Source organism: Scyliorhinus canicula, chromosome 6 (assembly GCF_902713615.1).
Source record: "Scyliorhinus canicula chromosome 6, sScyCan1.1, whole genome shotgun sequence".
NCBI classification, from domain to species: domain Eukaryota; kingdom Metazoa; phylum Chordata; class Chondrichthyes; order Carcharhiniformes; family Scyliorhinidae; genus Scyliorhinus; species Scyliorhinus canicula.
The window spans coordinates 11,408,172-11,426,070 of record NC_052151.1 but is presented as its reverse complement, the minus strand read 5'-3'; the positions used below and the strand labels follow the sequence as shown (position 1 = coordinate 11,426,070).

At 48.9% G+C, this 17,899-nt stretch overlaps 1 protein-coding gene across 1 annotated transcript in view; it reads left to right on the top strand.

The window, feature by feature from the left end:
• Positions 1 to 17,899, top strand: part of LOC119966978 (cullin-9-like) — a 111,366-nt gene that overhangs the window by 60,038 nt on the left and 33,429 nt on the right. The window contains exon 3 of the mRNA XM_038798953.1: positions 14,959 to 15,113. Within this exon, the coding sequence (XP_038654881.1) occupies positions 14,959 to 15,113 (155 nt within the window). The remainder of the gene's footprint in view (positions 1 to 14,958; positions 15,114 to 17,899) is intronic.

The following is a 17,899-nucleotide window of genomic DNA, read 5'->3' as shown; positions in this document are numbered from 1 at the left end:
CTATCTACATATTGAGTCAGGAATCCTTCCTGTACACACCTGACAAAATCAGCTCCATCCAGACCATTTGCACTAAGGAAGTTCCAGTCAATATTCGGGAAGTTGAAGTCACTCATGACAACAACTCTGTTACTTCTGCACTTTTCCAAGATCTGCCGCCCAATCTGTTCCTCTATCTCTCTGCTGCTATTGGGGGGGTCTATAGAAAACTCCCAATAAAGTGACTGCTCCTTTCTTGTTTCTGACTTCCACCCATACTGACTCAGTAGACAAACCCTCCTCGACTACCTCCTCTTCTGCAGCTGTGGTGCACTCGCTATTTAACAGTGCCAACCCCTTCCTCTTTTACCTCCCTCCCTATTCTTCTGAAAACATCCAAACCCCAGAACATCTAACAACCATTCCTGCCCCTGTGAAATCCATGTCTCCATAATGGCCACAACATCGTAGTTCCAAGTACTGATCCATGCTTTAAGTTCATCTCCCTTACTCCCTTTCCTTGCATTGAAACAGACACACTTTAACCCATTCCACTGAATGCAACTTTGCCCTATCAACTGTCTATCCTTCCTCACAGACTCGCTGCATGCTATTTCTGCCTGTTCAACAGTTACCCTATCCTCTGATCCATCGCTCTGCTTCTCATCCCCCTGCCAAACTAGTTTAAACCCTCCTGAAGAGCTCTAGCAAACCTGCCACCCAGGATATTGGTGCCCCTCCAGTTTAGGTGCAATCCGTGCTTCATGTACAGGTCCCACCTTCCCCAGAAGATATCCCAACGATCCATATATCTGAAGCCTTCCCTCCTGCACCAACCCTGTAGCCACGTGTTCAGCTGCACTCGCTCTCTGTTCCTTGCCTCACTTGCACGTGGCAAGGGTAGCAATCCTGAGATCACTACTCTGCTTGTCAACTTCCAACCTAAAATCACTTTTTAGATCCTCACCCCTTTTCTTAGCTATGTCGTTGGTGCCTATGTGCACCACGACTTCTGGTTGCTCACCCTCCCCCTTAAGAATCCTGTAGACTTGATCCGAAACATCCCTGGCCCTGGCACCTGGGGGTCTCGCTCATGACCACAGAATCTCCTATCTATTCCTCTAACCATTGAGTCTCCTATCACTATTGCTTTTCTATTATTCCCCCTTCCCTTCTGAGCCACAGAGCCAGATTCAGTGCCAGAGACCTGGCTGCTAGGGCCTTCCCCCGGTCACTACCATCACTGAATCTCCACAATCAACATCCTGGGGGATACCATTGATCAGAAACTGAACTGAACTAGCCATATTAATACTGTGGCTATCAGAGGCTAGGAGTCCTACAGTTAGTAACTCACCTGACTATCACCCCCCTCCAAAACCTCGAATGCTGCATTTGACCTAATGTGGCATCAAGAAGCCTTAGCCGAACTGAAGTCAATGGAAATCAGGTTGGTATACAGAAATGTGTTCTGTTTAGTAAGTGACGACGGGAATCATCCAGAGAAAAAGGCTTTTTGGAGGCTTAGTCTTGATACAGGATGTTGGTGAACCTGGAGTCCTGCTGTGGTGTTTGTAGGCTGGAGATTAAACAGTAGACTGAGTTGCAAGTCTGGAAATGTAATATTATAACTGCAGATGCAAATGTAATATTAAAACTGAAAGGTCAGAAGCCCAGGTGCCCAGGCCATGTGATGGTGCCAATGAATAAGTCAGTTGAAGACTATCAAGTAGTCTCTATGCCTCTTGTCAAAATCCATTGCTCACTGTAGGAGAGAAATGGTGGCTATTAGCACATCTGCAGGTATAACAAATTTTGATGGTATCTCTTTGCTATAGAACAAGGTCAGGACCATGCTGGGGAGACAAAGTCTGCTGGTCCTTGGTTTTATTGACTGTAATGTGTCCTCACAATGAGAGATATGAGATTCCACAAGGATGAGGTTTGAGCTTTTGAAATTTCCAGATATCGTAGCCAACTTGCGAACCATGTGACCGGTAACCGCCATCTTTTGGTTAAGCAAAGTTCTCTTTATTAATTACCAAAAATGTAAGGTTTGGTCATGATCTTTTGTTTCATAGGGATATAACAAATGTTTCCTGTAGCTTATGGTTATAGCTTACTATTAACAAAGATCTTGTATATTGCTGAAGAGAGGAGAGACAAAATATTGAATTTGATTTATTGTCATGTGTACCAAGCTATAGTGAAAAGTATTGTTCTGCATGCAGTCCTGACAGATGGTTCCATACATGAAAAACATAGGACATACATAAATACATAATGTAAATACATAGGCACAGGCATTGGAGGTTAGTTCTCCTCCGTAGAGATGATGTGTGAATGGATCAGTTCGGTCCATAAGAGGGTCATTCAGGAGTCTGGTAGCAGCGGGGAAGAAGCTGTTTTTGAATCTTTGTGCGTGTTCTCAGACTTTTGTATCTCCTGCCCGATGGAAGAAGTTGGAAGATTGAGTAAGCCGGGTGGGAGGGGTTTTTAATTATGCTGCCTGCTTTCCCCAGGCAGCGGGAGGTGTAGACAGTCAATGGATGGGAGGCAGGTTTGTGTGGTGGACTGGGCGGTGTTCGTGACTCTGTAGTTTCTTGGTCTTGGGCCGAGCAGTTGTCATACCAGGCTGTGATACCAGCCAGATAGGGTGCTTTCTATGGTGCATCTGTAAAAACTGGTAAGAGTCAATGTAGTATTTTGCCAGGGTTGCAACGCCCGATACCAGTAGTTGATGAGGAGGTCAACCCCTTCACCCTTCGCTTTTCCTGATGACGCTGTGCGGCCCATCTGATGTATTGAGAAGCTGTCAGGGGCAGACATAGGTTCGTGATGGGCAACGTTCTGAGTGCAGTCCAGGAGTCATTTTGTTGACCATTGTCCACGCGCGGAGTTGCCACATTCCGCTGGTTTGCATCCACAGATTTTGTCCGGCTGGTTTGATTGAAGTGATCCGCACATAAAGTCAGGGCCAGTGAGGTGCATGCTGATTGTGCACAACATTGATTGTGGGAGCTACGCACTCCCTTTGTGTCCAAAGTGCAAATATTTATTTTGCTTTTAACCACTTGAAGTTGATAATGGTTCTATTAATATATAAATGATTAACCATTTTCATTGTTATGAAGTATTTGGTATGTATTAAATGTTTTAGTGAACATGCATGATTTAAATCTTGTGGCGCACTGAGATGAAAGAGACTCATGCGGCCCACTCACTAGTCCGGGTTGTCTATTACTGACAGAGTAGGAACAATATGTACAGCAAGAATATATTTGAAGTAGAGGAAGGTGCAGTGGAGCAATAACCATTGCTTACTTAGTCAAACAGATAATAGAGATTGTGATAGAATGAGAGAGGCTGGAGAGTAGAGGGTGGGGAGGGAAGAGAAAAATTCTTTAACTGTGATGTTTCTTCTGTCCAGTTAAGTTTTATACAGTGAAAATAACAAATCTGGTTCGGATTGGAGAGTTAGTGAAGGAAAAACAGTGACATAAATGAGATGGTGGTTAATGGTTAAACCAGCAAAAGTGGGTGACTATGATTAATGATGAATTCAGCAATGATTGCTGACAGAGATTAATGATGAATTCAGCAATGATGGGTGACAGTGGTTAATGATGAATTCAGCAATCATGAATTCAGCAAGATTGTGGTTGATGAAGCTCTGCGCCCTTCCGCCCTGGGCTTCTCGGCTCTTCCCCCTTCCGTCCATCGCCCTTCCGTCCATCGCCCTTCCGTCCATCGCCCTTCCGTCCATCGCCCTTCCGTCCATCGCCCTTCCGTCCATCGCCCTTCCGTCCATCGCCCTTCCGTCCATCGCCCTTCCGTCCATCGCCCTTCCGTCCATCGCCCTTCCGTCCATCGCCCTTCCGTCCATCGCCCTTCCGTCCATCGCCCTTCCGTCCATCGCCCTTCCGTCCATCGCCCTTCCGTCCATCGCCCTTCCGTCCATCGCCCTTCCGTCCATCGCCCTTCCGTCCATCGCCCTTCCGTCCATCGCCCTTCCGTCCATCGCCCTTCCGTCCATCGCCCTTCCGTCCATCGCCCTTCCGTCCATCGCCCTTCCGTCCATCGCCCTTCCGTCCATCGCCCTTCCGTCCATCGCCCTTCCGTCCATCGCCCTTCCGTCCATCGCCCTTCCGTCCATCGCCCTTCCGTCCATCGCCCTTCCGTCCATCGCCCTTCCGTCCATCGCCCTTCCGTCCATCGCCCTTCCGTCCATCGCCCTTCCGTCCATCGCCCTTCCGTCCATCGCCCTTCCGTCCATCGCCCTTCCGTCCATCGCCCTTCCGTCCATCGCCCTTCCGTCCATCCCCCTTCCGTCCATCCCCCTTCCGTCCATCCCCCTTCCGTCCATCGCCCTTCCGTCCATCGCCCTTCCGTCCATCGCCCTTCCGTCCATCCCCCTTCCGTCCATCCCCCTTCCGTCCATCCCCCTTCCGTCCATCCCCCTTCCGTCCATCCCCCTTCCGTCCATCCCCTTCCGTCCATCCCCCTTCCGTCCATCCCCTTCCGTCCATCCCCCTTCCGTCCATCCCCCTTCCGTCCATCCCCCTTCCGTCCATCCCCCTTCCGTCCATCCCCCTTCCGTCCATCCCCCTTCCGTCCATCCCCCTTCCGTCCATCCCCCTTCCGTCCATCGCCCTTCCGTCCATCGCCCCTTCCGTCCATCGCCCCTTCCGTCCATCGCCCTTCCGTCCATCGCCCTTCCGTCCATCGCCCCTTCCGTCCATCGCCCTTCCGTCCATCGCCCCTTCCGTCCATCGCCCCTTCCGTCCATCGCCCCTCCGTCCATCGCCCCTCCGTCCATCGCCCCTCCGTCCATCGCCCCTCCGTCCATCGCCCCTCCGTCCATCGCCCCTCCGTCCATCGCCCCTCCGTCCATCGCCCCTCCGTCCATCGCCCCTCCGTCCATCGCCCCTCCGTCCATCGCCCCTCCGTCCATCGCCCCTCCGTCCATCGCCCCTCCGTCCATCGCCCCTCCGTCCATCGCCCCTCCGTCCATCGCCCCTCCGTCCATCGCCCCTCCGTCCATCGCCCCCTCCGTCCATCCCCCCTCCGTCCATCGCCCCCTCCGTCCATCGCCCCTCCGTCCATCGCCCCCTCCGTCCATCGCCCCTCCGTCCATCGCCCCTCCGTCCATCGCCCCTCCGTCCATCGCCCCTCCGTCCATCGCCCCCCTCCGTCCATCGCCCCTCCGTCCATCGCCCCTCCGTCCATCGCCCCTCCGTCCATCGCCCCTCCGTCCATCGCCCCTCCGTCCATCGCCCCTCCGTCCATCGCCCCTCCGTCCATCGCCCCTCCGTCCATCGCCCCTCCGTCCATCGCCCTCCGTCCATCGCCCCTCCCTCCATCGCCCTTCCGTCCATCGCCCCTTCCGTCCATCGCCCCTCCCGTCCATCGCCCTTCCGTCCATCGCCCTTCCGTCCATCGCCCTTCCGTCCATCGCCCTTCCGTCCATCGCCCTTCCGTCCATCGCCCTCCGTCCATCGCCCCTCCGTCCATCGCACCTCCGTCCATCGCCCCTCCGTCCATCGCCCCTCCGTCCATCGCCCCTCCGTCCCATCGCCCCTCCGCCCATCGCCCCTCCGCCCATCGCCCCTCCGCCATCGCCCCTCGCCCATAGCCCCTCCGCCCATCGCCCCCGCCCATCGCCCCTCCGCCCATTCTCCCCCATCGCCCCCTCCGCCATCGCCCCTCCGCCCATCGCCCCTCGCCCCATCGCCCCTCGGCCCATTCGCCCCTCCGCCCATCGCCCATCCCCCCATCGCCCCTCCGCCCATCGCCCCCCCGCCCATCGCCCCTCGCCCATCGCCCCCTCCGTCCATCGCCCCTCGCCATCGCCCCCTCCGCCCATCGCCCCCTCCGCCCATCGCCCCTCCGCCCATCGCCCCCTCCGCCCATCGCCCCTCCGCCCATCGCCCCTCCGCCCATCGCCCCTCCGCCCATCGCCCCTCCGCCCATCGCCCCTCCGCCCATCGCCCCTCCGCCCATCGCCCCTCCGCCCATCGCCCCTCCGCCCATCGCCCCTCCGCCCATCGCCCCTCCGCCCATCGCCCCTCCGCCCATCGCCCCTCCGCCCATCGCCCCTCCGCCCATCGCCCCTCCGCCCATCGCCCCTCCGCCCATCGCCCCTCCGCCCATCGCCCCTCCGCCCATCGCCCCTCCGCCCATCGCCCCTCCGCCCATCGCCCCTCCGCCCCTCCGCCCCTCCGCCCCTCCGCCCCTCCGCCCATCGCCCCTCCGCCCATCGCCCCTCCGCCCATCGCCCCTCCGCCCATCGCCCCTCCGCCCATCGCCCCTCCGCCCATCGCCCCTCCGCCCATCGCCCCTCCGCCCATCGCCCCTCCGCCCATCGCCCCTCCGCCCATCGCCCCTCCGCCCATCGCCCCTCCGCCCATCGCCCCTCCGCCCATCGCCCCTCCGCCCATCGCCCCTCCGCCCATCGCCCCTGCCCCTCCCGTCCCCCGCCCCCCCCCCCCGTCCTCCGTCCCCTGCCATATCCCCCAGGCACCGGGCCCAGCCTGGCGATGAGTGTCAAAGGGATAGCTTGTTTCATGATGTCGTCACCCCACAGCTTGAAGTGCAGGCAGTGAAGGTTAGGTTGGCTGTCAGAGGAGAAAGGTGAGGCAGGTAGTGCCGCAGTCCCCTGCGAGGCCCCTCTTTCTAGCAGGTACTTGGTTCTGAGTACCAATGGGGAAGAGGTTAATCTGGAGAGAGCAGTGAGATAGTAACCAGAGCACCACGGGTGGCTCAGCTGTTCAGGGAAGGACGGGAAACATGTTGCCTCCCTGGTGTAATTTTACAAGCTTAGAGATGAACTAACGAAAGTGGACTGGTTGCAGCTCCTTCAACAGAAATCCATGACAACAGTGGGAGACATTGGGGCAGCATTCTAATGGCACAAAAAAGGGTGGCACTGCCAAATCTAGGGGCATAAGGGGAATGGGAACCGGATCTGTAGTCCAGCAACTAAGGTAGACGATAGTCAGGACGCCAAAGCACGTAGTGATGCAGTGGGGAAGGTAACAATAACAAAGGAGAGTACTTGCAGGCAAGGAGATGGGTTGAAGTGTGTATACTTTAATGCAAGAAGCATCAGGAATAAGGTGGGTGAACTTAATGCATGGATCGGTACTTGGGACTACGATGTGGTGGCCATCACGGAAACTTGGATAGAAGAGGGGCAGAAATGGTTGTTGGAGGTCCCTGGTTATAGATGTTTCAACAAGATTAGGGAGGATGGTAAAAGAGGTGGGGGGGTGGCATTGTTAATTAGAGATAGTATAACAGCTGCAGAAAGGCAGTTCGAGGGGGATCTGCCTACTGAGGTAATATGGGTTGAAGTTAGAAATAGGAAAGGAGCAGTCACCTTGTTGGGAGTGTTCTATAGGCCCCCCAATAGCAGCAGAGATGTGGAGGAACAGATTGGGAAACAGATTCTGGAAAGGTGCAGAAGTCACAGGGTAGTAGTCACAGGGAAGGCGACTTCAACTTCCCAAACATTGAGTGGAAACTCTTTAGATCAAATAGTTTGGATGGGGTAGTGTTTGTGCAGTGTGTCCAGGAAGCTTTTCTAACACAGTATGTAGATTGTCCGACCAGAGGGGAGGCCATATTGGATTTAGTACTTGGTAATGAACCAGGGCAGGTGATAGATTTGTTAGTGGGGGAGCATTTTGGAGGTAGTGACCACAATTCTGTGACTTTCACTTTAGTAATGGAGAGGGATAGGTGCGAGCAACAGGGCAAGGTTTATAATTGGGGGAAGGGTAAATACAATGCTGTCAGACAAGAATTGAAGTGCAGAAGTTGGGAGCATAGGCTGTCAGGGAAGGACACAAGTGAAATGTGGAACTTGTTCAAGGAACAGGTACTGCGTGTCTTTGATATGTATGTCCCTGTCAGGCAGGGAAGAGATGGTCGAGTGAGGGAACCATGGTTGACAAGAGAGGTTGAATGTCTTGTTAAGAGGAAGAAGGAGACTTATGTAAGGCTGAAGAAACAAGGTTCAGACAGGGCGCTGGAGGGATACAAGATAGCCAGGAGGGAACTGAAGAAAGGGATTAGGAGAGCTAAGAGAGGGCATGAAAAATCTTTGGCGGGTAGGATCAAGGAAAACCCCAAGGCCTTTTACACATACGTGAGAAATATGAGAATGACTAGAGTGAGAGTAGGTCCGATTAAGGACAGTAGCGGGAGATTGTGTATTGAGTCTGAAGAGATAGGAGAGGTCTTGAACAAGTATTTTTCTTCAGTATTTACAAATGAGAGGGGCCATATTGTTGGAGAGGACAGCGTGAAGCAGACTGATAAGCTTGAGGAGATACTTGTCAGGAAGGAAGATGTGTTGCGCGTTTTGAAAAACTTGAGGATAGACAAGTCCCCCGGGCCTGACGGGATATATCCAAGGATTCTATGGGAAGCAAGAAATGAAATTGCAGAGCCGTTGGCAATGATCTTTTCGTCCTCGCTGTCAACAGGGGTGGTACCAGAGGATTGGAGAGTGGCGAATGTCGTGCCCCTGTTCAAAAAAGGGAATAGGGATAACCCTGGGAATTACAGGCCAGTTAGTCTTACTTCAGTGGTAGGCAAAGTAATGGAAAGGGTACTGAGGGATAGGATTTCTGAGCATCTGGAAAGGCATTGCTTGATTAGGGATAGTCAGCACGGATTTGTGAGGGGTAGGTCTTGCCTTACAAGTCTTATTGAATTCTTTGAGGAGGTGACCAAGCATGTGGATGAAGGTAAAGCAGTGGATGTAGTGTACATGGATTTTAGTAAGGCATTTGATAAGGTTCCCCATGGTAGGCTTATGCAGAAAGTAAGGAGGCATGGGATAGTGGGAAATTTGGCCAGTTGGATAACGAACTGGCTAACCGATAGAAGACAGAGAGTTGTGGTGGATGGCAAATATTCAGCCTGGAGCCCAGTTATCAGTGGCGTACCGCAGGGATCAATTCTGGGTCCTCTGCTGTTTGTGATTTTCATTAACGACTTGGATGAGGGAGTTGAAGGGTGGGTCAGTAAATTTGCAGATGATACGAAGATTGGTGGAGTTGTGGATAGTGAGGAGGGCTGTTGTCGGCTTCAAAGAGACATAGATAGAATGCAGAGCTGGGCTGAGAAGTGGCAGATGGAGTTTAACCCTGACAAGTGTGAGGTTGTCCATTTTGGAAGGACAAATCTGAATGCGGAATACAGGGTTAATGGTAGGGTTCTTGGCAATGTGGAGGAGCAGAGAGATCTTGGGGTCTATGTTCATTGTTCTTTGAAAGTTGCCACTCAAGTGGATAGAGCTGTGAAGAAGGCCTATGGTGTGCTAGCGTTCATTAGCAGAGGGATTGAATTTAAGAGCCATGAGGTGATGATGCAGCTGTACAAAACCTTGGTCAGGCCACATTTGGAGTACTGTGTGCAGTTCTGGTCACCTCATTTTAGGAAGGATGTGGAAGCTTTGGAAAAGGTGCAAAGGAGATTTACCAGGATGTTGCCTGGAATGGAGAGTAGGTCATACGAGGAAAGATTGAGGGTGTTAGGCCTTTTCTCATTAGAACGGAGAAGGATGAGGGGCGACTTGATAGAGGTTTATAAGATGATCAGGGGAATAGATAGAGTAGACAGTCAGAGACTTTTTCCCCGGGTGGAACACACCATTACAAGGGGACATAAATTTAAGATAAATGGTGGAAGATATAGAGGGGATGTCAGAGGTAGGTTCTTTACCCAGAGAGTAGTGGGGGCATGGAATGCACTGCCTGTGGTAGTAGTTGAGTCGGAAAATTTATGGACCTTCAAGCGGCTATTGGATAGGTACTTGGATTAGGGTAGAATAAGGGAGTGTAGGTTAACTTCTTAAGGGCAGCACGGTAGCATTGTGGATAGCACAATTGCTTCACAGCTCCAGGGTCCCAAGTTCGATTTCGACTTGGGTCACTGTCTGTGTGGAGTCTGCACATCCTCCCCGTGACTGCGTGGGTTTCCTCCGGGTACTCCGGTTTCCTCCCACAGTCCAAAGATGTGCAGGTTGGGTGGATTGGCCATGACAAATTGTCCAAAATTCTATGATTAACCTAGGACAAAAGTTCGGCGCAACATCGTGGGCCGAAGGGCCTGTTCTGTGCTGTATTTCTCTATAAAAGGCCAAGATAAAGCAGAAAAAGAAAGCTTATGGCGGGGCCTTTCGGTGGCGGTACGTAGGGAGAAGTCGCACACAAGGTGGCTGTCTCCAGGGTACTTTATTTTTCAAGCTTTTCACACAGTTCCTGGGGGTATTTTTGACTAAAATCCCAATTGATCAATGGTATAAAATGCCCACATAAAGGAAATGCCCAGAAGGACTAGGGCAAAGAAAGTTGAATATTCGTCGACGGAATCGGAGGCGTCTCGGGCTCTTCGGTGGAGAAAATGGCAGAGGCTGCTGCTTCGACACGGCCATAGAATCAGAAAATTTACAGTGCAGAAGGAGGCCATCCAGCCTATCGGGTCTGCACCGACCCTTGGAAAGAGCACCCTACTTAAGCCCACGCTTTCACCCTATCCCCATAATCCAGTAACCCCACTTAACCTTTTTTGGACACTAACGGAAATTTATCATGGCCAATCCACCTAACCTGCACAAGTTCAGGCTGTGGGAGGAAACCGGAGCACCCGGAGGCTCCACGTGCACACGGGGAGAATATGCAGACTCCGCACAGACAGTGACCCAAGCCGGGAATCGAACCTAAGGCCCTGAAGCAACTGTTCTAACCACTGTGTTATCATGCTGCCCACTCCACTAACGCCGAGCTGCTTACTTACCACAGGATTGGACATTGGTGAACGTTGTACAATTATTTGAAGAGGGAGGGATAGGCCAGAAAACTATAGGGCGTTAAGTCTGACTTCTGACTTCAAGGACCATGAGATGATTGTTATCACCAAGGAGGTAGTGATGGGCAAGCTAATGGGGCTAAAGGTAGGCAAGTCTTCTGGCCCTGATGGAATGCATCCCAGAGTGCTAAAAGAGATGTCTAGGGAAATTGCAAATGCACTAGTGATAATTTACCAAAATTCACTAGACTCTGGGGTGGTCCTGGCGGATTGGAAATTAGCAAACATGACACCACTGTTTAAGAAAGGAGGTAGGCAGAAAGCGGGTAATTATAGGCGAGTGAGCTTAACTTCGGTAGTAGGGAAGATGCTGGAATCTATCATCAAGGAAGAAATAGCGAGGCATCTGGATGGAAATTGTCCCATTGGGCAGACGCAGCATGGGTTCATAAAGGGCAGGTCGTGCCTAACTAATTTAGTGGAATTTTTTGAGGACATTACCAGTGCAGTAGATAACGGGGAGCCAATGGATGTGGTATATCTGGATTTCCAGAAAGCCTTTGACAAGGTGCCACACAAAAGGTTGCTGCATAAGATAAAGATGCATGGCATTAAGGGTAAAGTAGGAGCATGGATAGAGGATTGGTTAATTAATAGAAAGCAAAGAGTGGGGATTAATGGGTGTTTCTCTGGTTGGCAATCAGTATCTAGTGGTGTCCCTCAGGGATCAGTGTTGGGCCCACAATTGTTCACAATTTACATAGATGATTTGGAGTTGGGGACCAAGGGCAATGTGTCCAAGTTTGCAGACGACACTAAGATGAGTGGTAAAGCAAAAAGTGCAGAAGATACCGGAAGTCTGCAGAGGGATTTGGATAGGTTAAGTGAATGGGCTCGGGTCTGGCAGATGGAATACATTGTTGACAAATGTGAGGTTATCCATTTTGGTAGGAATGACAGCAAAAGGGATTATTATTTAAATGATAAAATATTAAAACATGCTGCTGTGCAAAGAAACCTGGGTGTGCTTGTGCATGAGTCGCAAAAAGTTGGTTTACAGGTGATTAAGAAGGCAAATGGAATTTTGTCCTTCATTGCTAGAGGGATGAAGTTTAAGACTAGGGAGGTTATGCTGCAATTGTATAAGGTGTTAGTGAGGCCACACCTGGAGTATTGTGTTCAGTTTTGGTCTCCTTACCTGAGAAGGGACGTACTGGCACTGGAGGGTGTGCAGAGGAGATTCACTAGGTTAATCCCAGAGCTGAAGGGGTTGGATTACGAGGAGAGATTGAGTAGACTGGGACTTGTACTCCTTTCAAATTTAGAAGGATGAGGGGGGATCTTATAGAAACATAGAAAATTATGAAGGGAATAGATAGGATAGATGCGGGCAGGTTGTTTCCACTGGCGGGTGACAGCAGAACTAGGGGGCATAGCCTCAAAATAAGGGGAAGTAGATTTAGGACTGAGTTTAGGAGAAACTTCTTCACCCAAAGGGTTGTGAATCTATGGAATTCCTTGCCCAGTGAAGCAGTTGAGGCTCCTTCATTAAATGTTTTTAAGGTAAAGATAGATAGTTTTTTGAAGAATAAAGGGATTAAGGGTTATGGTGTTTGGCCAGGAAAGTGGAGCTGAGTCCACAAAAGATCAGCCATGATCTCAGTGAATGGTGGAGCAGGCTCGAGGGGCCAGATGGCCTACTCCTGCTCCTAGTTCTTATGTCCTTATGTTCTTTGGACAAATTATTGGAATCAATTCTGAGAAATAGGATAAACTGTCTTTTAGAAAGGCACGGATTGATCTTGCATGGTCAGCATGGTTTTATTAGGGGAAGATCGTATCTTACTGAATTCATTGAGTTTTTTTTAACGTAACAAGGAGGATCGATGAGGGTAGAGCTGTGGATAATGTCATATGGGTTTTAGTAAGGCGTATAACTAAGATGGCAGGGGGATGGGAACCTATGTCAGGAGGTAGTATAGCGGCATCCAGACAAATATATGAATAGGATGGGAATGGAAGGATACGGACTCCATAAGCCTATTCCGTTTAGTTTAGGCAGGTACCATGGTCAACACAGGCTTGGAGGGCTGAAGGGCCTGTCCCTGTGCTGTATTATTCTTAGCTTTGACAAAGAGTCATCAGACTCAAAACGTTAGCTCTTTTCTCTCCCTACAGATGCTGCCAGACCTGCTGAGATTTCCCAGCATTTTCTCTTTCGTTTCAGATTCCAGCATCCACAGTAATTTGCTTTTATTCTGTATTGTTCTTTGTTCTTTGAGGAGGGGGAATCACAGACAAACACAAAAGACAGAAAGGGGAATAAGAAAAGTGATAGGCTGAGAAACCAAGGGGCAGATTCAAACAGGGCCACAGTGAAACATATTGGGAGCGAGACAAGTAATATTAAAAAGACAAGCTTCAAGGCTTTGTGCCTTAATGAGTGGAGCATTTGCAATGAAGCGGATGAACTAATTGCGCAAATATATGTAAACTGATATGATGTAATCAAGATTATGGAGACGTGACGACAAGGTGACCAGGGATTGAAACTGAACATCTAGGGATATTCAGTATTTAGGAAGTACAGACAAAAAGGAAAAGGTGGTAGTGTTACAGTGCTGGTTAAAGAGGAGATTAACACAATAGTGAGGAAGGATATTAGCTCTGACAATGCGGTGTCTGTATGGATGGAGCTGAGAAACACTAAGGGGCAAAAACGTTAGTGGGTGTTGTGCATAGACCCCCAAACTGTAGCGGTGATGTTGGGAATGACATTAAATAGGAAATTAGAGATGCATTTAATAAAGGAACATCTGTAATTATAGGTGATTTTAATTTGCATAAAAATTGGGTAAAATAAATTAGTCACAATACCGTGGAGAAGGAATTTCTGGAGTGTATTCCTGGGGATGGTGTTCTGGACCCATACATTGAGGAACCAACTGGAGAATAGGCCATCCTAAACTGGCTATTGTGTAATGAGAAAGGAATCATTGAGAATCGAGTTGTGAGAGGTCCCTTGGGGATGAGCAACCATAATATGACTTTTTAATCAGGATGGAGAGTGATATAGTTGATTCTGAGACAAGGGTCCTGAATTTTATTAAAGGAAACTGTGATGATATGAAGTACGAGTTGGCCATGATCGATTGGGAAACGTTACACACAGAAAATCCTTTCCGTGCAGAAGGAGGCCATTTGGATCCTCGATGGATGTGATCACACTCGAGGAAATATGTCAAAATGTTGCTGGGGCCAGATAATTTGAGCTCTGAGGAAATATTGGATAGGTTGTGACTGTTTTCTCTAGAATGGTGGTGGCTGACTGGAGAATTAATTAAATTTGGAGAAACTGGATGGAGTTGACAGGAAGGACCTGTTACCATTAGAGGTTAGTACCAGTGGGCATGGAAGTAGGAAGGAGTAGAGGGAAGGTGAGAAATTTCATTCACCCAGAGTGATGGGGATTTGCAACACGCTGCCCAAAAAGGGCAGCAACCCTCATCACATTGAAAACAAACTTGGTTTGCAGCTGGATACTGTCAGCTACCAGGCTCCTTCCTCATTTCGCCTTCCTTCGATTGGGCCCGTGTGGTTCAGCTGCGTGGACACTGAAGAGACTGAATGGACGAGGGTGGGGCGGAGGGTGAATAGGACTCTCATGCCAGTCTCTGGTATACCCTAATTTGCTTTTGGTCATTGAGTTCAGTACTATGTTTTGCACATCAACAGATCTATAAATCTTGACTTTTAAAGATACAATTTTACAAAGATTAATCCAACACATTGTAATTCAGTTTTCCGATTATCCAGCCTGTAAATGAATTGGGTATTTACTAATGCGTCTCTTTTTTTCAACCTTACTGATGCACCTTTTCATCCTTCATTCAGTTCCCATAAACGTTTACACACACGATGCTATGATAAGCTGCTGACTGCTTTGTATTTCAAACATTTTCTGTTCAGATCCCTTTCTAACATCAGCCCAATAACTAAAGAAAGAAAGACTTGCATTTATTTGTACCTCTCTCAATGCTGTCAACGTTTGACAGTAATTGTTGAGCTTCACTCTTATGTGATCAGAATAAGTATTTAATAACTGATAAATGGAGAATGGCTTTGGACTCTGTTTCGAAGTGCTGTGTTCTGTTGCAGGTAGCCGGGCGTATGTCCTACTCTCGCTGAGCCAGCAGGATGGGATTGAGCAGCACATGGATTTTGACAATCGCTACACACTGTTGGAATTGTTTGCAGAAACCACTTCCTCTGAAGAACATGGAATTTCATTTGAAGGAATTCACCTTCCTCAGGTAATGTCACCTCCAACATTTCACATTCTTAATTATTGCAATTTAAGCAACTTGCATTTAAACCCTCGTCTTGAATAAGAGAGAAAGGATAATTGTGACAATTCCAGTCTTTCTGCAGGAGGTGGTACTGATTTTAATTTAAACAGATTATTGGTCTTTGACAACACCCGCCTTCTACTTCTACCAAACACTTCCTTTTGCTGCTTTATTTTCGAGGAAAGAGAAATAAATGCCTTTACTTCCTCAGGAAACTAAGGAAATTTGGCATGTCCACATTAACCCTTACCAACTTTTACAGATGCACTATAGAGAGCATCCTCTCGGGCTGCATCACAGCCTGGTATGGCAACTGCTCGGCCCAGGACCGCAAGGAACTTCAGAGAGTCGTGAATACCGCCCAGTCCATCACACGAACCTGCCTCCCATCCATCGATTCCATCTACACCTCCCGCTGCCGGGGGAAAGCAGGCAGCATAATCAAGGATCCCTCCCACCCGGCTTACTCACTTTTCCAACTTCTTCCATCGGGCAGGAGATTCAGAAGTCTGAGAACACGGACGAACAGACTCAAAAACAGCTTTTTCCCCACTGTCACCAGACTCCTAAACGACCCTCTTATGGACTGACCTCATTAACACTACACCCGTGTCTGCTTCATCCGATGCCAATGCTTATGTAGTTACATTGTATATATTGTGTAGCCCTATTATGTATTCTCATGTACTTTCTTGAATTCTGTTCAATTCCCTTTCTTCCAATGTACTGAATGATCTGTTGAGCTGCTTGCAGAAAAATACTTTTCACTGTACCTCGGTACACGTGACAATAAACAAATCCAATCCAATCCAATCCAATCCAATAAATAGTAAAGATTTTTTGAATATTATAAGGTAAATTTTGTGCTCATTTTGAGCAATGTTAATGCTCAAGATTTGGACGCACTTTATCACCCCCAGAGGGCTGCACTTGCCCTCTCTTCTTTCTCAAAACCTCGCTCTCAAACACTCTGCCCGATAATCACAGGTACCTCTGCAACTTTTCCCTCCATCCCCCACAGTCTCGATCTCGGACAATACCAACATCAACCCTTTGTTCGACAACCCATCTCCCCCTGGGGCCTTTCAATTCCACTCCATTGTGTATTGTCACTCGAGAGGAGGGAAACTTTGCCCTCAAGCCACGTACAACTGTCAATTCAAACTTGCAACAGCCTCGGCTTTGACCCTCCATTTTCGAGGGTACTTATGTAACATTTGATTTGCTCGATTACTCTTCCACTTTGGATGCCTTTCCCCCGGACAAAATTTTACATGGCTTTTAATCCATTGTTAGGAAAATAAAGTTGGTTTTAAGGGAATTAGATTTGTATTGGTAAACAATAGAAATAAGGTATAGTTTTAAGTGGGTTTAATTTGTTTGTGCCTGAAAGTGTAAAACGTATAGATTCATGCTGGACAAAGGTGTTTGTATTTGTGGGGGTTGGTTACGTACCGACTGTTTCAATTGTGCTCAGAGAGGGCTATGGCATGAAGAATAAATAAAAGGCATGCGGGTATCGCTTAGCAAGTGGGGCCTTGTGGAGATGTTTGATAACATTTTATTTCTTGTTAAAACTATTCAGTTTTAGTCTTAATGTAAGCCTGCTTAATAATAATCTGTAATCTTTATTAGTGTCATAAGTAGGCTTACATTAACACTACAATGAGGTTACTGTGAAAAGCCCCGAGTCACCACATTCCGGCGCCTGTTCAGGTACACAGAGAGAACTCAGAATGTCCATTTCACCTAACAAGCCGTCTTTCGGGACTTGTGGGAGGAAACCGGAGCACCCGGAGGAAACCCACACAGACACGGGGAGAACATGCAGACTCCGACAGACAGTGCCCCAAGCTGGGAATCAAACCCGGGTCCCTGGCACTGTGAAGCAACTGCGCTAACCACTGTGCTACCATGTCGCCAACGTAGCACCGTGGGTAGCACAGTTGCTTCACAGCTCCAGGTCCCAGGTTCGATTCTCGGCTTGTCACTCAGTGCGGAGTCTGCACGTTCTCCCCATATCTGCGTGGGTTTCCTCCCACAGTCCAAAGATGTGCAGGTTAGGTGGATTGGCTACGCTAGATTGCCCTTGGTGTCCAAAAGGTTAGGTGGGGTTATTGGGTTATGGGGATAGTGTGGGCTTAGGTTAGGGGGCTCTTTCCAAGGGCCGGTGCAGACTCGATGGACCGAATGACCACCATCTGCACTGTAAATTCTATAACTCTATGAATCTATGATGCCACACTGCCATTTATGAAATGCCTTGAATAAGTAAGAGGTTTTGGTAAATCCGAATAATTGATTGAATGCAGAATTATAAAACAAAACTAACGACTGTTCGAACTTTGTCTTGAGAAGAATAATGAGATTTGTGAACTTCAAAAGCAAAATGGAGGAAATTAAGAAGAAGATGGATGGTTTGGAGGGTCGTAATTTGAAAGTTGTTACTGTGAATAAAAACTCATTGTGGCATACTGATACAATTGAGCAAAGAACAGTCCAAGTAATATTACTGATGTACCAAAGTCAGTAATGGACCATAATAAAACATCTGAAGTATTTGAAAAATTGGCAAGTAGGAATTGTCATCCAGAAGTGCTGACATTGCAAAGTGATTATAGAATCATAAAATCATAGAATTGAGTCAATGACTAGAGGCATTGATTTAAAAATGCTTGTTGGTGATGCTACACGTGATATGGTGGTTATAATAAAGGTAAGTGAACAGTTTACCAAAGACCACAAACTCT